Source organism: Dromiciops gliroides, chromosome 3, assembly GCF_019393635.1.
Source record: "Dromiciops gliroides isolate mDroGli1 chromosome 3, mDroGli1.pri, whole genome shotgun sequence".
NCBI lineage: Eukaryota > Metazoa > Chordata > Mammalia > Microbiotheria > Microbiotheriidae > Dromiciops > Dromiciops gliroides.
The window spans coordinates 519,363,785-519,387,275 of record NC_057863.1 but is presented as its reverse complement, the minus strand read 5'-3'; the positions used below and the strand labels follow the sequence as shown (position 1 = coordinate 519,387,275).

The following is a 23,491-nucleotide window of genomic DNA, read 5'->3' as shown; positions in this document are numbered from 1 at the left end:
TTCTTGTGTTTTGTATGGCATATTGCAGGAATACCTCGATGCTGACTCACTGTAGCTTATCTGCTCCCCTATCTGACTATGGACTATGGACTATGTGGTCCTTAGGCAAAACCCTGAACTGAGAGCCAAGAAGCCAACTCCTAAGAGGTCTTCTTTTGGGGATGAAGTCCTTCAATGTTCAATGTTCAATTTACATAACCTCAATAATATCTAATAATATTTAAGCCTTCTTGTCAGTCCAATCTAATGTCCAATGGGACATCATTTTCAGAAAGTTGCTCCACCCATATCTAATTAAAATAAAAATAAAATGATGATTTTCTATTTCCCTAAATTAGTAATATTATCTAGCATTTATATAGTGCTTTAAAGTTGGCAAAGTGCTGTACATGTTATCTCATTTGATCCTTAAAATAACTCTGTTATATAGGTGCCATTCTTATCCCCATTTTATAGATGGGGAAAACTGAGGGGGAGGTTAAGTGACTTGCCTAGGGTCCCACAGCTAATAAGAATCTGAACACAGTCCTTCCTGATTCCAAGTCAACACTATCCAATGGACCCTCTAACTGTCCTAAAAGGCTCTTTGGTCCGAGGTATAACAGAGAATTTTAAAATTGTTTCATAAATAATTATATTCTCTTGTATCAATTTGAGAGCTATCTAAAATGATATTTTATCAATACACATAAATTTCCTGGGTAATTTTTGGAGATTTGAATATCAGAATTGGTGATGATTTTGTCAGTTTCTTTCTTTCTTTCTTTTTTTCTATCTATCTTTTTTTCTATCTAACTCAGGTCCTTCTGAATCCAGGACCGTTGATTTATCCACTATGCCACCTAGCTGCCCCACTGTCTTTAAAAAAAAAATCTGGATTGGGATCACTGTTTCCTCATGGGACATCTCTTTGAGGATAACTGCTGGAATAAAAAGGAAATACAAACACAATACGTTCAGACTAATCTATCATTACAGTTCTTAGGACAAGTCTCAAGAAATTTTAATGCATTCTGGAAATTAAGGGGTCAGCTCGTCAATGTTTATTTCCACCTAACAACACTTACATAATGTTAAAAGTGATGGGGGTAGCTGGGTGGCGCAGTGGATGGAGCACTGGCCCTGGATTTGGGAGTACCTGAGTTCAGATCCGGCCTCAGACACTTTACACTTGCTAGCTGTGTGACCCTGGGCGGGTCACTTGGCCCCAATTGCCTCACCAAAAAAAAAAAAAATGATGATTCCCTCCTTAAACTTTAGTATCAGAGGACCTGGGCTCAAACCCTATCTTTGTCACTTGTATAACTTTTAGTGATTCACTTAAACTGTCTAAAATGATGGTATTAGATTAGATAACTTATCAATTCCCTATCCAGATCTAAATCTATGCTCTAACTATATTGCAAGTCCAGAAATAGTACCACATGCCCATTTTAAAGTCTCTGTGAGTATGCTATGTAAAGGACCACTTTTAATGGTAAAAATTCTTTCATATTGTCAACAATTACTTTGGTTCATCATCACAATCATCACCATTATAATCATCATAATGAGCAGATATTTAGTGAGCAATTGCTTTGTACCCAGCATCATGCTAGATTTTTATGATACAAATAGATATACCATGCATCCTCCCCTCAAGGGGCTTATATTCTTGTGGGTTGATGGTTCAGATAAATTTTTAAAAGTATTATAACATAATAAATATAAAATAACATATCAATTAACTTTAGTTATTCAAGCAAATATGGAAGCATATTTGTTCTATTTCTATCATTTATTTATTTATAAAACCACTATCTAAATCTGCTTCCCACCTACCCCCCCAAACACAAATATTTAGTGATTTGATTATAGAGTTATCTGAACCAAGAGATAATAAACTTCTTGAGATGGGACATGATCGCTGGCATGGCTCAATACTCAGAGAGGTCAGTGGAAATTACTAGAGTAGTTTGCCACTTCCTTTTCTAACTCACTTTACAGATGAGGAAACTGAGGCAAAAAGAACTCCCATAGTTCACGTAGGGGATTTTGGAGGAGGAGATTATAAAATCTTTTATGGGAAGGGATGATGCTTTGTACATATAGATGATATGTATGTGTATATATGTTTGTATCTATGTATCTATGTATGTATCACCAAACATAGTATATGTATATTGTAAGAAAATAATGGGCTTTGCCAAGGCCCCAGCTGGGATTGATTTGGACTGATTGGATTGATTGACTGACTTTGCTTATAAGCATACTTGAAGTTGACTTCATTGAAACCACACCTTCCTGACTCTGAAGAGGGTGTGTGTGGACTTTGACTTCAATACCATGGGACCACCCTCAAGTCCAGTAAATCAATGGACTTGAATGCTACCAGCCAATTAGCTTGGAGCAGTGTGTAGGCTCCACCTCTCTTCCAGACCCACAGGGAGCTTCCTCTCTGACAGGCACAGGAACTTCTTTTTGGGCCTGAGACTTGTAGGTGAGAGTGGCTTTTTCTCTCTCTCTCCCTTAGATCCTAGCTTTCAGAGACACATGTTCTCTCTTTACTAACATCTAATATACTTTAGTAAATGCTTAATGCCCCAAACTGGTGCTAAAGCTTCTAATTTATAAGTAAACCCTAGCTAGTTTTCCCTACACTTGGGACAGAGATAGACCACCACACATTCAGTTTCACAAGTCACAATATATACATAGTATACATATATATGTATACATCAACATATACACAGACACATATATGTATATATATATATATATGTATATGTGTGTATATATATATATCCTAAATTAGTTATTGAAAAGAAAAAGAAAATAAATGGAGGGAACTGGTATAAATGATGAGAACTCCAGATAGAATAAGTGACATAAGTAAAGATTAGGAGCAAATATATGCTCAGTAAATTTAATATAGTAGGCCAATAGAATATTCTTTTGCAGAATATTGAGCAGTGAGAAATAAGATTGGAGAGACCAACAGAAGCCATATATTAAATATGAGATTACTCGAAGGAAGTATATCTAAATGTTTAAGAATGCTGATTATGAGGTGAATGACACCTGGACATCATGTTCTAGTAGCAAAATTGATAAAATGTAAGGATTAGGAAAAATAATGAATTTGGGTGTAATAGAGTAGAAAGAGTGATGGATTTGGAGTCAGAGGAATTAGGTTTGACCCCTCACCCTACCACTTGCTACTTGTATGACTTTGGACAAGTCTCTCTCTTAACTTCTGTCGGTTTTGTTTCCTCATCAGTAGGATAAATAGATAGGAAAAATCAAGATTCTGACAGCTGCTATTTGCTAACCTCCAGGAAATTTTCCTTCTTTCCTCAACAAAGTCAGGGCTTAGTTCATACTCTTTCTCACCTCCCCAAATCTTGCCTTTATGCTTGGTGAATTAACATACATATTGACACTCCTTTAAACATGTTACTCTCCTAGTAACTCTCCCTTACTTATTGACCAACACCTAGCCTCCTTTGCTGGGAAGCTAGGTGGCACAGTGAATAAAGTGTGGACCCTGGAGTCAGGGAGATTCTTCTTTATGAGTCAGGTCTGCCCTTAGACACTTTTTAGCTATGTAAACCCAGGCAAGTCACTTAACTTTTGCTCCAGTTTCATTATCAATAAAATGATCTAGAGAAGGAAAGGGCCAAACCACTTTTGTATCTTTGTGAAGAAAACCTCATATTTTTTGTTGTTGTTGTTGTTGTTGTTGTTGTTGTTGTTGTTTTTGCGGGGCAATGGAGGTTAAGTGACTTGCCCAGGGTCACACAGCTAGTAAGTGTCAAGTGTCTGAGGCCGGATTTGAACTCAGGTACTCCTGAATCCAGGGCCGGTGCTTTATCCACTGTGCCACCTAGCCGCCCCCAGAAAACCTCATATTTGATCACGAAGAGTCAGACATGACTAAAAACTGAGGTAATTACAACTGAGTTGAATCTCCTTGGCTGGACCTGAATCCACGTCAATCCCACTAATGGGGGACATCTCTCAAGGTAATGTCCTGGTCTCTCTTCTTTTTCCCTTCTACACTATACACATGGTGATCTCATCCAATTGATTCAACTATCATCTATATTTCAATAATTCTTAGATCTACATATCCTGTCTCCTGACTTCTCGACATAGCTCCAACAGCCTATTGGACATCTCAAACTTGATGTCTCATAGACATCTTAGAATCATGATGTCAAAAATTAAACTTATAATTTTTCTCCCCAAAATAACCCCTTTTCTAACTTTTCTATTGCTGTTAAGGGTAACATCATTCTCCAAGTCACCTAGCCTGATAACCTTGACTCCTTACTATCTCTCCTTCAATAACATCCCATCTGTTGTGAAGTCCTATCAGTTTTACCCTTGCAGCATCTCTAAATATACCCCCTTGTCTCCTTTTACAGCCAGTACTCTGATGCGGGCCCTCATTCCATACCTGGATAACTGCAGTAGCCTGCTTGTGGGTCTCACTGCCTCAAGTTTCTCCCCACTGCAGTCTACCCTCCACTTAGCTGTCAAATTGATATTTCTAAGGGCATGTCTGGTTATGTCATGCCCTCCACCTCATTCAATAAACTAAATTAATATGTGGCCTACAGTGATCCTTGTATGCAGTTTAATTGCCTCCATTTCTATTTGAGTTTGCCACCGTTGTCCTACAAGAAGCTTTCCCTGATCCCATTTAATGTCAGTGCCTTTTCTCTGATTATTTCTAATTATTCTGCATCTATCTTGTTTGTACATAATTATTTGCATGCTCTCTCTCAATTAGACTGTGAGTGCCTTCGGAGCTTTCACTGTTGGTTGCCTTTCTTTGTATTCCCCCTGCTCCCAATTCAGCACCATGACTGGCACCTAGTAGGCATTCATTGACTTGACTGGAAGATATCTTAGTCAATCTTCAGATTTTTTGAGTATTGTTGATAAGAATAAATTAAATTTACATAACCCACCAAGGCTTCTAAAAGCCTTCTAATTATGTGAATTATATAATATAAGCATTATTATCCCCACTTTAGCTCATCACCTGTACTTTTATCACTTTGATGCTAATTCAAGTCTTGACCTAAACCACCTCACTCAGCTCCCTCTCCCATCTGATTGAAGGCTTGGCAGGTAGAGTACCAAATGCCTTCCAATGCATTCCTTTATAGAAGGCAGAAAGTGGACTTTTTGGCTCACTCCACTCTTTGTCTGCTGCTGTTGTGCCTATTTTCAGCTCCACATAACAAGATGCTCCCAAGCCAAGTAGCTCTGGTCTCTCCAAACGCTTTCTGCCTCTTTTTGTGTATTGTCTCTCTACATTAGATTGTGAGCTCTTTGAGGGCAGGGACTGTCTTTTTTTTTAATTATATCCCCACAGCTTAGCACAGTGCCTGGCATGTAGTAGGCTCTTAATAAATGTTTATTGAGTTGGAAACTGAAGGCTGCAGAGGATGTCATTTGACGGAAGTCATCTGAGTAGTAAATACTAGAGCCTGTTTTCTGGCCTTCAGACTCTAATTAATGGTCCTACTCCCTGCTCCTACCTTCCCCAAATCCTCTCATCCCCAATATGTAACAAACATTGCAAAAATTTAATGTGACAAATTAAATAAAATGATCTTTGACTATAGACATATAACTTTATCAGTATAGCTAACTCCCAGGTGAGGAATATCCTACCAATGCTTGCTAGCACTTTCTTTGAAATTTGAAGTCTTAGAGAGTTGCATAGAGCACTGAAAGTTTAAGTGATTTGCCCAAGGTCACACAGTTATCATGTATTAGAGGCAGAACCTGAACACAGTCCTTCCTGGCTTTAGGGTACCTCCCTCTCTAATACACCACACTCAGCATTTTCGTTTTCAGTTCTTAGGAGGTGGAGCCAAGTTGGCAGAGAGAAGCCAGCAAGTTGCCTGAGCTCTCCTGTGGTTCCCTCAAAAAGAACATTAGATCAAGCCTCTAAATGGATTCTGAAACAACAGAACCTACAAAAATACAGAGGGATACAATCTTCCAACTTGAGATAATTTAGAAGACCTCATAAAAGGTCAGTCTCACTCAGGCAAAAGGGGAGCACAGCATAGTCCAGACAGCGTAGCACAGAGGGGGGTCTAGGCAAGTCAGCAGCAAGCTCTTGGCCACAGCAGAGCAACTGAGGCCCCTTGATCCTGGCTCAGTAAGCTGGTGGCACAGTGAGCCAGTTGTGAGATCTGCCAGAACCAGCTGAGAGGGCAGGATGCCAGCTGGAGGGCCACTCAGGGGCCAGGTGTGACTTGGCCTGGCCATCCCAGTTCCCGGAGCAAGCACAGGGCGATGAGAAATCCACAAGCGACAGAGGCCCCAGGAGCAGACCTCAACTTTAAAAAATAAGTCTCAATATGAATAAGAAACAGAGAAGATCTCTAACCATTGAGAGCTTCTGTGTCGAAAGGGAAGAAGAAAACACAAACTCAGATGAGGACAATACCCTCAAATTGCCTACACATGAAGCCTCAAGATGGAAGATGGATTGATCTCAAGACCAAAAAGCCTTCTTGGAAGAACTCAAAAAAGATTTTAAAAATCAGTTTAGAGAGGAAGAAGAAAAATTGGGGAGAGAAATGAAAGCAACACAAGAAAATTATGAAAAAAGAATCAACAGCTTGGAAAAGGAAGCATAAAGATTGACTGAAGAAAGCAATTCCTTAAAAAATTCATTTGGTCAAATGGAAGAGAAGGTGCAAAAGCTTCCTGAAGAAAACAATGCCTTAAAAATTGGAAGTGGACAGATGAAAGCTAATGACACCATGAAACACCAGGAATCAGTCAAAAAGAACCAAAAGAATGAAAAAAAAAGAAGAAAATGTGAAATACCTCATTGGAAAGACAACTGACATAGAAAATAGATTCATGAGAGACAATTTGAGCATTATTGGACTACCTGAAAGCCATGATCAGAAAGAGTCTAGACACCATATTCTAGGAAATTATCAAGGAGAACTGCCCTGATATTACAGAATCAGAGGATAAAATCATCATTGAAAGAATCCACCAATCACCTCCTAAAAGAGACCCCAAAAGGAAAACTCCAAGGAATATTATAGCCAAATTCCAGAAATATGAGGTGAAGGATTAAATTCTCTAAGCAGCCAGAAAGAAACAATTTAAATATCATGGAGCCACAGTCAGGATTGCACAGGACCTAGCAGCTTCAACATTAAAGGATAGCAGGGCTTGGAATATAATATCCCTGAAGGCAAAGGAGCTTGGATTGCAACCAAGAATCAATTACCCAGCAAAACTGATCATTCTATTTCAGGAGAAAAGATGTACATTAAATGAAATAGGGGACTTTCAAGGTTCCCTGATTTTTTTGGTTTGTTTGCTTTTGTTTTTGTTTTTTTTGGGGGGGCGGGGGCAATGGGGGTTAAGTGACTTGCCCAGGGTCACACAGCTAGTAAGTGTCAAGTGTCTGAGGCCAGATTTGAACTCAGGTACTCCTGAATCTGAGGCCGGTGCTTTATTCACTATGCCATCTAGCTGCCCAAGGTTTCCTGATGAAAAGACCAGAATTGAATAGAAAATTTGATTTTACCATAGAATACTCACGAGAAGTTTAAAAATGTAAACAGGGGAGAAAAAGTTATTCAATAAGGTTTTCAGTGCTATGGTTTGTGGTGTTACAGTATAGAGTTTAAGGTACCAGATAGAGGGTCTTCCTTGAATTCAGGATGACCTGGGTTCATGGTCTACCTCATGAGAATTAGCCTCATGACCATGAGTAAATAATTTAATCTCTCATTGTTCCAGATAACTCTCTTAAGACTGTAAGTTACAGACAATTGGTGGGGGAGTATTTCTATAGTAGGAGTTTCCCACATTGAAGAAAAAATAAGCCCGGATCAAAAACAGAAACAAAAATGGTTTCTCTTTGAAGACAGTTTACAGGTCTAGTGGATAGAGTGCTGGGCAAAGAGTCAGGAAGATCTGAGTTCAAATTCAGCCTCAGATACTTAGCTGTGTGATCCTGGGCAAGTCATTTAACCTCGCTTTACCTTGTTTCATCAACTGTAAAATGAGGATAAAGGGTTGTTGTGAAAATTAAATGGGAATGTGTAAAGCCTCACTCATACTAGGGGCTATATAAATGCTTATCTACTCCCTCCCTTCCTTCTTAAACCAGGTTTTCCAAGGGTAGGATTTAAATTTGACACCTTTGGGAACTATTTTAGCTTTTTTTTAGGCTACTAGATAATCCCTTTTCAGACTATAGTCCATTAGCCAGGTAGACAAAAAGAGTTAATAAATACAACCAAAATATGGGCAATAGTTTAGGGCCCTAAAAAAACACCCTTTATTTTAAGGAAAAATGCTATAATTTATAAGGACTCTGATATTTGTCAAAATTTTAGAGTAAAAATCTGTGTATAGTTAAGGTATGGAGTACCTTGGAATGAAAACCAATATAAGGCAAGCTATAAAATTGGCAAAAAGTAACTGTGCATTTTCTAAAGCAATCAATAAACATGCATGAAGTATCTACTATATTCTAGGCACTGTGTTAAGTACTGAAAATCCAAAAATTAAAAAAAAGACAAAAGACAGTTCCTGTCCTCGAGGAATTTATATTACATCACTTTTATCTGCATTTAAACTTGATACATAAAAAGATGTCTATGTGTGTGTGGGGGGAGGGGTGGGAGGGGTCGGAGGGGAGTGCCTCTGCCTCATTGCAGACCATACTTACTATAGACTTGTAACTGTCCACGGAAAGAATTTCTTCCACGTGAATTTTCAGCTCTACATTCATATATCCCTGCATCATCTAGTTGCACATTTGGTATTTCCAGCACTCCTTGAGATTTCCGCAGACGTGCTTTGCTTGGAATATAACCATTAACCTTCATCCACGATATTGTTGGAACAGGGCTGAAACAGTTAGTGAGAGTAGTGTTAACATACTTTCCACTATTAGAAACATAGATTCTCTTATCTGGTAATTTAAGCACTTAATAGGCTAAGCAGTAATAAAACATAATCACAATTAAGGTCCATGTGCTGGTTGATATACTTCCCTTTCCATTTGGAACGTTTAATACAGGGTGATGGTATAAGTGAAAATTTTCCTTTTCCTTCATATTTCTGGGAAATTTTATCTCTATCCCCACATATATACACATATACAACACACAGATATTTCAGGATAACTTGAGTGGCACCATCTGGATACTGTCATATATTCTTGATCATCTTTCCTACTTTTGAGAACCAGCAAAATATATTTCCCTTTTACATCTTTATGATGAATTAAACATCTAAAGTAGCCTTCTACCTATTTGGACATCCTCTCATAGAACGTGAGGGTTAGAAGGGACCTTAGAAATCATCTGGGCCAATCCCTTAATTGTACAGAAGAGGAATTTGAGTTCAAAAATATATCCAATAGTACAGGAAAGAAGATAAATAAATATGTTTGAAACATTCTATGCCCTGCCCCAGAAACCTCTTCACCCTGGAAGTTTCACTGTAACCCCAGACTTTTAACACTGAAAGTCTCCTCCACTCCTGTGGTATCTCTTTTTGATTGACTGCTTACTATCAGATACTCCATTTTCTTTGGGTGGGGCAATGAAGGTTAAGTCACTTGACCAGGGTCACACAGGTACTAAGTGTCAAATGTTTGAGGCTGAATTTGAACTCAGGTCCTCCTGAAACTGATGCTTTATCCACTGTGCCACCTAGCTGCCCCTCAGATCCTCCACTTTAAGAAGGATGCTCAGGCTAGCCTTGTCTTCATTTCCCTGTACCCCTGACTTTTTGGACTTTCTCTACCATGCCCTGAGCTGGACACTTTCATCTTCTCCTCTCCTACTTTGGAGTGACCTTTTATGTTTTTGCTTTCCCTATTAGAACATGAGCTTCTTTACACAAAGCACTCCCTTTCTTTTTGCTCTGTATTTGTATTCACAGATTTTAGCAGTGCCTAACATATAGTTAATGCTTAATAAATACCTGTTACCCTCCCTAAAAACAGGGATTAAGGTGTATGTGTATGGAGGGGGAAAGTAGTTGCAACTGATCCTATTTGGATAGGAACCCTAACTGGTGGAGACCATCTCCCAGTCTTGGACACTGTTTAAAGCTCTCCAGGTTAAAAGATAAACACACTATGACCAAAAACACTGGTGCAGCAACTGCTGATCTCCATGTTATTGCCACCTTTATTTTTGTGTCATAGTGTAAGGCTTGAGATCACAGTCAACCCATCCCACTTAGCCCAGATACTTTATCAGGTAGAGAACATATTTCAATGAATCAACCAGAAGTGTGAATAAGGCCTTGTAAATCATTCAATTAATCAACCTGAAAACATTTCCAATAGGTATCCCAGGAATTCTATTCAGATTGTTTGAGGGACTTGTCTATGCTTTGGGGGTCTTCTGTAAAATAGCGGACTTCGTTCAAATCCTAGGTTGGAATATCTTAGTGGTAGAAGCTTAATGCTAGAAGCCTTCAGCCAAACAAATTGAAAAGGAATTGGTGGGGAGGGGAGGGGTGGAAGCACCTCATTCTCTGCTGCCCCTGTGAACTTAGAGGATTTGGAACTTTTTCCTGAGGGATTTGGACTTTTTCATTGTCATAGTAGAAGTGTCCCTGGGGCAACAGCAACTCAGGAAGTGTTGGCACTGGGAGCCAAAGATAGATTGAACATGATAAGGAGAGGCAGATTTGAGACTCTACAAGGAGCCAAATACAAAAATTTTACCACCCCTAAGGGAACATATTGAAGATGCCAGCCAAAGGGTCTCTAGTAGCTGTTGCGCTAACCTTTTGCTACATGTACTTTCTAATCTGTTTGTCCCCAAGCTCTGTGTAATAATGGGAGAGTGTGTCATAAATGTTAGGGAGAAATGTTTTGTACCAACTATCCTACTTTAGTTATATCTTTTTCTAGAAGCTAATTAAGTCTAGCTTACTAATTGATATCAACATAATCATGAAGGGAAACTCACCAATCTAGACTTATGAGCTAGAGTACTAGTACTAAAAAAGATCTGCCTCTCACTCCCATGAGGAGAGAGAAAGCAGCCACCTCCTGCAGACTCTGTCAGTGCCAGTGGGGATTGGGAGAGTAACTCCAGAGCACATGTTATAATAACTACAAGGGCCTTTAGAGAACATGGAGTTTAACCTCCTCGATTTACAAATGAAGAAAATGAGGCCTACAGAGTTATTTGCTGAAGTGGGATTTTAAAAAAACATCTTGTCAGGGGGGCAGCTAGGTGGTGCAGTGGATAAAGCACCAGCCCTGGATTCAGGAGTACCTGAGTTCAAATCTGGCCACAGACACTTGACACTTACCAGCTGTGTGACCCTGGGCAAGTCACTTAGCCCCCATTGCCCCACAAAACAAAACAAAAAACAAAAAAACATCTTGTCTCCAGGTTAAGCACTCTAGCCACTATGCCACATTTTCTCTCTGATAATAAATACCACATACCACTATCTACATACTTTCTCTGATAAGAAATCACATTTATGACAGTGCTTTAAGGTTTATCAAAATGACCCTGTGAAACAGGCAGTCCAAATATTATTATCATTTCTATTTTATAGATGAGGAAATCTAGTCTCTGGGAGGCTAAGTGATTTATTCATAAACACACTTCTTTCTTCATAACAAATTTAGTGCTTGCTCCACTGTGCCAGGCTAGTGCCTATGTCTCCACCATTGACTTGGACAGTGTTTGATCTGACCTGGGTCCTACTAAATTCCTTCAAGTTGCATCTTGCTCCTGTGTTTTAAGGTAATATTTCCAGCCTTATCAATACATAAGATACTTCTTTTCAGGCCAGTTACAATGATCTTTACGTCAATCAATGAATGAACAAACTTTTATTAAATACTTAGTCATAGGAATATAAATATGCAAATACAATGTGTAATGATTGGAATGATGCCACCTACTGGAGACTTGCTGTGGGAAAGCTCCACCATGAGGAAAATGCCTCAGAGGGCAAGGCCATGTGGCTTTTCCTTGGTGTCAGGTAGTGGTGTTTGCTCATGGGTGCTGTCTATCAAGGCTACCAGCCAATCAACTTGAGGAGCCTCCTATTTTCTGGGAGGAGATAGGAAGGAGGAAAGAGAGCCTACGCGGAGAGCTCTCGCTCTTTTTTGGGTTCCTGACTTGATGGTGGTGGTGGCGGCAGAGGACTTCACAGGAAATTTGAGGAAAGATAGGAATGCCAGGCTGTTGGAATTCTGTTCTCAATCTTTTTCTTTCTATTTTCCAATAAACCCTTAAAAACCTAAACTCATTTTATCAGTGATTTTAGTCAGTTTCCCCCAAAACTAGGTAAAAAGAAAAGTACATCCAATCACTAATAAGTGAATTTGTTTAGGATTAACATAATTACTTCTTTCCTTTTCTTCTCAGTTTCTCATTCAATTACCCAGAAAAAAAAGATATAGATAGATAGATAAATAGATAGAGATACAGATATTGTTGCCCAAAGCAGGAAAAGAATAATCTGGTTACATATACATAATAAAAGCTGGAATTTTAAATTAAGGATTGAAAGGAAAGGACATACTTCCAGTAGCTCTACATAGAAGTTTTTGTGTCTTTGACTTTCTCCCACCCATTCAGTTTCATGGCCCAGCAAAAGAATATTGGAGTTTGAATAAAGAAGGGAAGAGGGATTCTCAATCCCTGAAGACATCCTGTGGTTTTATGGGAAGCCTCTGTGCTGAATGGGTGAGGTCTGCCATCTGGATATTGATCAGGGAGTTATAAGAATTTTCTAATCCTAAATCATAGAGGGCTCTACATAGCACAGAGATGCTGCCCTTGATAAGCAGGAACTTAATTTAAAAAAAAATAGGCCTAGAGCTTCAGAGGGATTCTTGGTGAGTCACAGTTCCATGTTCTAAGAGCATGATCTTGTCCATTTGGTCAGGAGCCACTCTCCCTCCCTCCACTGATAATCACGATTTGACTTTCAGGGAGACCATTTTAACAAACCATCCAGGAGGAAAGGTGAGTGTGTGGGCTGAGGATTCTTCTATTGGAGAGAGCAAAGTCATCACAGCTCATTTTATCCTTGTAATAACCCTGGGAGGTAGGTACTATTATTATCCGCCTTTTAGAGAGATGCAACTGATGCTTAGAGGTCAAGTGACTTGTCTAGGGTCACACAGCTAGTAAATGTCTGAGGCTGGATTTGAATTCAGGTCTTCCTGACTCTAGGTCCTGCTATTCACTGTGTGGCATAGGAATTACAGTCCTTTTCCCCTTGTTTGAGGACTGTGTTATGGAGATCTTGGCTTTGTAAAAGAGCAGTAACTTAAAGCACTGGGCTTTAAGCCAAAATGAAGAGGGCATAGACTATTCTTCCACTTATGGGGAAGACATAGAAGTGAATGATTTCAGCTGAAACCAGGTGCTGGAAGTAGGGAGAGCACCACAACATCATGCCCAGTGGAACCACATCTTGCAGAAACTAGCAATGACCAGAGGACAAGAGGACCAGAGGAATGTGTAAGGAGCTAAAATTCTAGCTTGTCTGTCTAAAATATGTAATGAGTGGTTACCAATAAATTAGGAGTTTTAACAAAGGTTTAGACTTTTAAGCATTTATTAAGGAGAATAAGAATTTGGTGAAGAGAGAGAGAAAGAGGCCTAGATTCATCTATTTATCAAAGGGAGAGAGCATTTTAGCTCCACTCTCCATGAGAGTCCAGACGAAAGAGAGTGAGCCACACCTCCTTCATCCCATAAGCCTCCTGTGACACTGGGAACATCCCATCCACACGCATACACATCTCTAAGCTAATTGGCTGGTAGCCTTGATTGACAGTACCCAGGAGCAAATGTCACTTCCTGATGCCAAGGAAAACCACATAACTTGCCCTCAGATGCCTTCTCTTCATGGCGGAGCTTTCCTATAGTAGCTCTCCAGCAGGTGGCATCATTCCAATCATTACAAATGTCATTAAGCAGTGACCCTTTGGGAATGGAAAGAAGCAACTACTCTGAGAGACTACTTTATGCCCAAATCTTGAGATATAAGCATGACAGAAACAATGTGTCCTATGAAACCTATTAGGAGCATGGCCTAATGTATGTAAATAAGATCACTGGATTATATATGCAGTCCTTCTGTGTTGAAGGCATGCATTGCTTCCTCCCCACACCCATTCATGTACCTTGGCTGTACATGTTACACATATATGGGTCTTACCACATATATATCCAGACTCCCAGACTTGAGGTGAGGCTTCTCCTTTCATTCTACTGCCTGTTCCTTTTTTCCCCCACTCACTGGGCCACCACCTCTCATTCATGGGCTCATTTACCATGACCTAAGTGAGTGGAACCACAATTTCTGTCCTGGATGGTGATGGTCCCTGATGTCCTTCATGTATCTCAATGCCAACCTTTTTACCCAAAGATGAGGGAGAAGAATCAGTTGAGCAGTGCCGTATTCACTTAGTTTTTCTCACTCAGATTATATGAGATCACTTGTCCTTCTTCTACATGGTCAGAAGCCATTCTCCAAAATCCCTATTTGACTTTCATTTTAACAAACTCATCCAGGTGAGTGTGTGGTTGAGGAGAGGTGGTGGCCCAGAAAGTGGTAGCATAAAAGGAGAGGCCTCATCACCTCAGGTCAAGGAAGAAATTGCAAACTTCTATATCCTTAGTTCCTTTTTTAAATATAATCTGCATATGTTTCAGAGCAGAGATGTTCTTTGAAGCTTTTTGGTTCTATTGATCTGACTTCTGTTCCTAGCCCATCTTCTTGTTGTCAATTTCTCTTGACTCCCACATGCATTGTGCCCTCTCAACTATTTGTGACCCTAGTGGCATTACAAGATTTTTTACTTTAAGGGAAAGTTGTAGTTTGGGCCATAATTGCTTTCTTTTCCACTTATATTAGCTTTTCCAAGAGTATTCCTTAAGTGTTGCTACTACTGGGTATCTCACCTGTTAGCATCAAGAACCAAGATCTGGCTCATTTAGAAATAGGTATAAAATATAATTCAGCCTGTGTGGGGCCACACCAGGACCACAACCAAGGGAAGGAATGTAATAGTCCTTAAGGGGCTGATCAGGCTACTTGTTACAGTTAGAAATTCAAGGTTCTTGTGTACTCCTAGTTTTGGTAATATAACATGAGATATGAAAGAAATACATAGGGAGAACCACAATACTGTATTGTTCTTTAGATACATATAGTCCACTCAAGTTCTAAATTGGGAGATGGAATCATGCTTGCTTCACAGATTGTCTAGATGTGTTAAAACCTACTTTTGGTGATGTGATAAACCCCATATAAGCCAGTTCCAAGATGGGGTATAGCTGTGTAGACTTGATAGACTTCTCAATTTTTTTCCCCCTTGGGGCAATGAGGGTTAAGTGACTTTCCCAGGGTCACACAGCTAGTAGGTGTCAAGTGTCTGAGGACAGATTTGAACTCAGATCCTCCTGCATCCAGGGCTGGTGTTTATCCACTGTGAAACCTAGCACCTCTGGACTTCTCAATCCTATGTGACCAACCTGGGCATGTATTGCTGAAACTGCATGTTTTAGTTCTGTAGTTGTCTGGTAATATATATATATATATATATTTTTTTTTTTTTTTTTTGCTTTTACAGCTGACTCAATCTCAACCTGACTTGGTCTCAGCAAATCCTGACCCTGCACTTGGGACCAGTATGTACCTGATCCAGATGATCCAGAATACTGATGATGATAATAATGATGACAACAGCAGGTTTTTGTGTAGTCAATTTAAAATTGGCAAAGTGCTTTGTATATTTTATTTCATTTGATCCTCATAGCTACCCTGTGAGCAAGGTACAATTGCTATGCCTGTTTTGTAGATAAGGAAACAGACTCAGAGAATTTAAATGTCTCATCTAGGGGGAATGCAAGTACTAAGTGTCTGAGACAAGATTCAAATCCAGGTCTTCCCAAATCTTAATTCATTGTTCCATAAATTAGTCATGCTACTTCTAGTTAGTTTTTAAAAGCCATTATTGGGAAACAAAAATATACCAAGTAAAATCTGGGTTAGATATTCAAGCATATGTTAATTATTTTAAGGTCATAGGTATTATGTGCTAAATAATTATGGCTAAGGTCCACTGAAAGGGATACTCCATATCTTTTTACTTTTTTATTTAAAAAATCAATTCAGTGATTTTTTTGTTTGATCACAGCAGAAGTTTCCAAAGAAACACACAAGCAAACTCCTTACAAAATACATTGTTAAGCAACAGCACAGTCAATATTGTAATTGCAATAGATAATACATGCCATTTTCCATTTTTGTGGTTTATTGATTAATGGAGAAAGGAGGATGCATGTTATTGTGGTACCAGTACTGACCACCTTATTTGACCTGAGTTTTGTTGTCTCTAAATGTACATTGCCAGTCATTGAATGTAGGGCTAATTTATATACAGAAAAATCTATTCTAAACTAATAAAATATATGAATCTAACCAGATGCCGATTATAATAATACATTTAGTAAAGTTATGAAAATAACAAAGTTGATCTGAACATGTCTTTAAGGGGAAATTATTTCTTATAAAGTATATAGAAAAGGGATGCATTCCATTCATCTTTACTATATAAAATGTGGGACTTTGTTGATTTGTCAGATAGCTTTCCTGTTTAGTTTTTTTAAACTTCAATAATTTATTTATTTATTTGGAGAGCATGCCTCTTTGGAAGAGAGGTAGAGACAACATATTGAGAGATGGACTGATGAAAAAACCAAAGGATTTCAAGAAGAATTTTTAAAAGGGGTTGTTGTTTTAAGAAAGGAGACTGAATTCAATCTCAACCATGGGCACCTTCAAAAGCCAGGGCTGACTTTTGACCAGACAACATATTGTGGCATCGTTTTACCCCATCCTAGTTTAATATTGAAGTTATGTTTGTGTGATGCACTTTGACTTCTCGTTTGCAAAAAAAGAATACAGCTGAGTGGAGAAAAACTGGCATTTTGCTCGCTAATATTAATACTGAGCTTGGCACTGCTCATTAGCTTCAAAAATCTCTCAGCTAATAACAGCAGAAAACGATGTAAAACAACACTGAAATTCTGTCACAAGCCTTTTTGTCATTTGCTGTTGAAATGAAAGCATGAAAAGTGCTGCCGTGCCAAATTCTGAAAAGCAAGAAAAGCATCAGATGAACTTTTGGTCATTGTTGAAGTCATTAACTATATTTCTTAAACATCATTTTTATATCTATGATGAGGCAACTTGTAGAATCTGTCAAGGCAGAAAGAATACTTAGCTGCAAAGATTTAATGATTTCAAAGGAAAGCACTCCCCAATTGCAAATCACTATTCACAGACAAATTGTAGGTCTGTCTAATGGAGCTTCCTATTTTCCTTGCATAAGTCACAAGTGAGAGATGAATTTTACCTCTGATGTGAAAATGTATATGGATATTGCTCCTTTGTGACTTGGGTTAAAAAAAGGGAAATATTGTATATCTATGAAAGGAACTCAAAGAACCAAGTTTTATAACTTTTCACTAAGAAAGCACATAAAAAGCCATCATAAAAAACTATTGAGATAGTTTTTTTTAGTCTTTTATATGCTTGTACCTCAAAAAAAAAAGGAGAGAGAACAAAACTTAACTGCTAACGTGGGTGATAACAACTGTCTACTTAATATGCAGCATTTTTGGAAGCAAAAAGTTTTCCATATTAAAAGTGAAAATAAAATCTAACAGATATTGTTACCAGATTACATTTTAATTTATGTACATTATCACAAAAATTCTGACCTTGAAATCAAATGGGCTGGAACAGGAGTTTTCAGCCAGAAGTGGATATTCATTTGAGAGCAGTTAGAAAGAACCTTTCTATTCACTGAAGTACTCTGATAGCTATCAACCTGCACAGACCTGTTCATATAAAGGTAGCAAGAGGATAACCCTAATTTACGAGTCATTATCCTAGGATTTTAAATTAAAGCTGGCAAAGATCTTAGAACCCATTTAACTGCTCTACAATCTGGCTCACACTTCCCTTTCCAGTCTCATTTTATACTACGCTCTTTCAGCTATTCTCCATTCCAGTAAAATCAGCCTGCTCATTTTTCCTTGTATATGACATAGGATTCCTCAGGTCTGTACTTTTGCATAGGTAGTTCTCGATATCTGGAACATAGTCTCTACACCTGCTTCTTAAAATTCCAAGCTTTCTTCAAAGAAAAGCTCAAATGGCAGCTCCTATACAAGGTCTCTCCTAATCCACTAGCTTGTTCCTTCTCGCTTCCTTTTAACATTACTTTGTATCACTGAATATGATTTAAATTTACTTATGTACTTTTTGTTTCTTTCCTCCACTAGAAAAAATTGTAAGCTACCTGAGAGCAGAAACTTTCATTTTGTACCCCAAGCACCCTGTATATAGTGCACTCAGTAATTATTTAATAAATGCATAGTATAATGTGTAGTAAAATGGCTTTCATTCTGAGGATATGGGTTCGGAGTGATGATTTTTTGGTAAAATCCCCTTATTTTTTCCAGAGACAGTTTAGCCTAACATATCACAGGTCCCTTATAGTAACAGAGATTGAACCTGGATAATATGCAAATAGTAAGACATTCCCAAGAAGAACAGAAACACCAACCAAGCAGGCTTCCCTAGAACCTTCCAGAGACATCATTATCTGCTGGCTTCCTCACATTCCTGAGCCATTTGGGGAAGTCACATGGACCTTTCTTATCTTCAAAAATTCCCTGAGGGGCAGCTAGGTGGTGCAGTGGATAGAGCACCGGCCCTGGAGTCAGGAGTACCTGAGTTCAAATCTGGCCTCAGACACTTAACACTTACTAGCTGTGTGACCCTGGGCAAGTCACTTAACCCCAATTGCCTCACTAAAAAAAAAAAAAAAATTCCCTGAGAATTCCCTATCACATTGTTTGCCTTCAGGGAGTGAGCTATCAAACTGATTTGCATTGAGCATTGAGGAATTAAGAGAATCCAGTAGCAAACTAGGAAGTGGTGAGTTAATCAATTTGGACCTGGTAGATCCAGGGACTGCCCACTCCTCCCTCCCCCTTTTCAACTGCTTAAATACTCTCCTTTTCTCAAAACTTGGCAGAAGTCTCTGTTGAGAGAGTTTACCATGCATTGTATATAATCAGGTTTCTGAGAAGAATAAATGGTGCTTGTCTTTATAACTATGATTCACTCTTATTTGTTGTGTTTGTTTGTTTGTTTGTTTTTGTGGGGGACTAGTTTCTGTTTTTGACAAAAGAATACCACCTCTGATGCTATAACCTGTGTGATCATAGACAATACACTTAGCCAATAAATAAACAATAGCCTAATTTATGCCCTTGAGAAATTTACAATCTAATGAGGGAAAAATAACATACAAAAGAAATCTGAAAAGTGTGGAGGGAGGGGTGCCTCACAAGGATGATACCCCACAAGGAAAGATGAGGGTAGTTAGTAAAGTTGAAAGCCAAGAACCTGATGTGACATGTAGACTTAGTTGGCAAATTGAGTCCTCCATAAAGGGAAACTTTGGGAGGAGCTTACTGCTCTTACCTCCATCCTAATCAGAGGAGAGAGGTACTTGAGAGGCTGAATATCAAAGCTGAATCTCCTTGAACTCTCTTTGGCCTTTGGCACTGCTGATCACTCTCTCTTTCTTAATACTTTCCTCTCTTTGAGTTTTCAGGACACCACTCTCTCCTGGCTCTTCTACCTATCTAATTTCTCCTCCTCTGTCTTCATTGCTGGATCCTTTTCCAGATGACACCTTCTAACCATAGCTGTCCTTCAGGGTTCTGTTCAGGGCCCTCTTCTCCTATTCTACTTCACTTGATCTCATCAGTGCCCATGGTTTTCAATATTATCTCTAGGCAGACAATTCTCAAATCTACCTATCCTGTCCCAGTCTCTGATGACCTCCAATCTTGCTTCGCCAACTGCCTTTCAGACATCTTGAACTAGATGTCTAGTAGCCATTTTAAACTCAGTATGACCAAAAAAGAACTCATCTTTCCTCCTAAATCCTCCTCACTTCCTACCTTTTCTATTACTGCAGAGGGCAGCACCATCCTTCCAGTCACTCAGGCTTGCAACCTAGTAGTCATCATTGACTCCTTACTATATCTTACTGCCCCTCCCCCCCACAGCCAATCTATTGCCAAGGACTGTCCCCTTCTCTCCTTTGACACTGTTACCATCCTGCTGAAGGCCCTAATCCTTCATACCTGGACTATTTTGATAGCCTTCTGGTGATTCTGGCTGCCTTGAGTCTCTCTGCAGTACAATTCATCCTCCAGACACTAAAGTGATTTTCTTGAAACACTGGTCAGATCATGTCAGCTGCCCTACTCAATAAACTACAGTAACTTCCTATTACCTCTAGAAGTATATATAAAATATTCTTTTTTGGCATTCAAAGCTCATTTAAAACCTAGTGGTTAGCAAAATTACCTGGCACATAGTATGAACTTAAAAAAATTTGATTGATTGATTGATGACAAGTTGTAGGTGGTGATCTTATCCCTGAGGGTGGCATGGTATTCTTTTAGCTGGAAAAATCTCATCTTCCTTGAACTTCAATTCCCTCATCTCAATCAATAAACATTCAATCTATTAATAAACATTTATTAAGTACCTACTATATGTATCTGGTCATCAATGATCTTAAATAAATAAAATCTATAAATGGTGTGTGTTTTGCAGGACAAAAAGGACAGGGGAAGGTATGTGCCTATTGCTACTTTTCTAATTTTACTATTCCATTAATTGCCTTTTCTTTATACTAAATCTCTCCTCTAGCTGACTAGTAAAAACAAATACCTTGGTGGGAACTTTGAGTAATAGTTTAGAGGGTATGGAAATCATCATAGGACCTTGAACCTCATAAAGATTTTCTGTGGCCCCATATGTGAAAGTGAAGCACTCTGGGTACTAAACAAATTACTTTTCATTACTTAAAATATTTATTATTTATTTTCAGCATATATACTATATGAAGTACAGAAACCAAAATGAAATTACATGTGTAGATGTCATTTTTATATAAACATATATCTGGGTGTGTGTAAGCTAGGGCAGATATTCTTACAAATATGTAACTATATCACTATGATATTGCATCCACAGCCACAGCTAGGAAACACTTATGGGGGGACACACATATAGGAAACACATACAGAGCATGATTTACACCATCAACACAGAGGATTGCTAATATCTCCTAATGATTCTACTGCACTGCTTCCATTGATCCTGTTCCTATTTGGACATGGGTTATAGTTTAGTTTTTGATACAATTGGACTTATGCCTCTGGGATTCTTGACTACCAGTTAGTATTTTCAGTTCCTGTCTCCTAGGGTGCCAGTGTCTAATAAGGGCATGCTGACAACTTTTAGTCACAGCCAGAGGCTATAAGTTAGACCACCCAAAAAAAGGAGACTTGCTGACTTTGCCCCTAGGCTAAGATTTAGTCTTTCTTTGAACTATTGGTGTCTGGAGCTATATCAGAGTCCTTTATCGGATATAATTATCTCTCTTAGGGTTAGAAATTCACAAAATCTACTCTGATTTTAGCATGTAAATGCATTTGAACTAGAACAAAAGCTAAACTGAGGCACAAGGTAACTATTTTCTGACTACCCAGCTGATATTCTAGCTACTTTTATAGTATAAACAGCTAAGGAACAGCTGCTTTTATATTCTTATTAAAAGACTGAGCCTTTTAGTAATTCAGATGATCTAGGAAAGATGAAAGAAATTTTGGCCCTTAGCAATTATTAGGTATGGCCTGGATCCAGTGCAAACAGGAGTTTAAATTTTAAAAAAATGAAGGAAGAAGAAGGAGGAGGAGAAGAAAGAAGAAGGAAGAAGAAAAGAAGAAGAAAAGAAGAACAAGAAGAAGAAGTAGTAGTAGTAGTAGTAGTAGTAGTAGTAGTAGTAGTAGTAGTAGTAGTAGTAGTAGTAGTAGTAGTAGTAGTAGAGTGGCGAGAGGGCTGGGCCTGCAGTCAAGAAAACCTGATTTAAAATCTGGAGTCAGATACTTACTAGTCATGTGACCCTAGACAAGTCAATTAACTACTGTCTGCTTTAGTTTCCTCAACTGCACAATGTGGGAATCACATTATCAGCAACTGCAAATAGATCCCTAAACACAGGAATATAAATGATTGAGATAGGAAAATGAGGAATAAAAGGTTAACTCCTGATATCAGAAGATGTACCCTTTGGAAAATGTTATCACTCCTTAAAAAGCAACAGTAAAATTGTTTAAATGCAAATGGCCCCGGAAATAAACATTCACATTCAATCAGACTCTGCTTGCAAATTGGAAAAAGGGTCACCCATTCAGAATTGAGAGTTCATACTTGAATCCAATGTTGCTCCTGAGTTTCCAAATGGTTTTGATTCCAGAAACCATTAATTCCAACAATAAATAACAGTAGATTATTCTTCTCATCTCAGAGGTTAAGATGTTGCCAGAAGGCTTGCAGCTTCCAGGTTGAAACATTGCAAAGCCTACATATCTAGGTTTACTATAAGCCTTATTTCAATTAATTAGCCTAAATTACCTTGATCCTCTGGAGTTATTGAATTTTAGCTTATCAAGAATGGAATGTGATATATAGAAAAAAGCATAGAGAATAAAATAGAGTAGCTTGCGTTCTTCCCTTCCCTTAGTCTTTTAAGTGATTTACTGAGGCCTCACTTAATATTCAATCCAGGTTAGTTTATGTTTCTCACCCACAAACTAATTTAAAGTATATACCATATTGAAAAGCAAAATTGCCCAACAATAGAAACTTTAGAAAAATAAAGTGTTAGAAAACATATTGGGAATTGTATTTTACTAACAAAAATGGAACTGAAGCAGAGTGCATATTCAGTTACAAATTCTACTCCTCTTATATTAAAGTGAAGAGAAAATGGTATTCTCTTATCATCGTAAAATAAATAAAATGAATATTTTGATCAAAATATGTGTGAATTCCCTAAGATATTCTTTCTTTTAGAATGAAGTTAGCTTTGAATTTTACTGTTTAACATTAAAGTGGAAATGTATAAGAAAATGATTTTAATATCTTAAAGTATTTTAAACTACATTATGTAATAATGTCAGTCAATAAACATTTATTAAGCACCTACTGTTTTCTAGGCACTCTGCTAAATGTTGGGGATACAAATAGAGATAAAAGACAGACCATGCCCTCAGAGAGTTTAAAATCTAATAGAGGAAACAACAAGCAAAATAATATGTACAGAAAGGCTATGTACAGGTTAACTAGGACATAATTGAGAAAGGGAAGGCATGATAATTAAGAGGAGTTGGGAAAGGTTTACTGTAGAAGATAGGATTTTAGTTGGGGCTTAAAAGAAGCCAGTAAAGCCAATAGGCAGAAATGATGAGGCATTCCAGGCATAGGGGACAGACAGAAAAAATGTCAAGACATGGAATTTCTTGTTTATGGAATAGCAATGAGCACA

The 23,491-nt window shown here is 38.3% G+C and overlaps 1 protein-coding gene across 1 annotated transcript in view; it reads right to left on the bottom strand.

Moving 5' to 3' along the window:
- Nucleotides 1-23,491, bottom strand: part of CNTN5 (contactin 5) — a 1,623,595-nt gene that overhangs the window by 334,810 nt on the left and 1,265,294 nt on the right. The window contains 1 exon segment of the mRNA XM_043997073.1: nucleotides 8,717-8,898. Coding sequence (XP_043853008.1) covers nucleotides 8,717-8,898 — 182 coding nt within the window.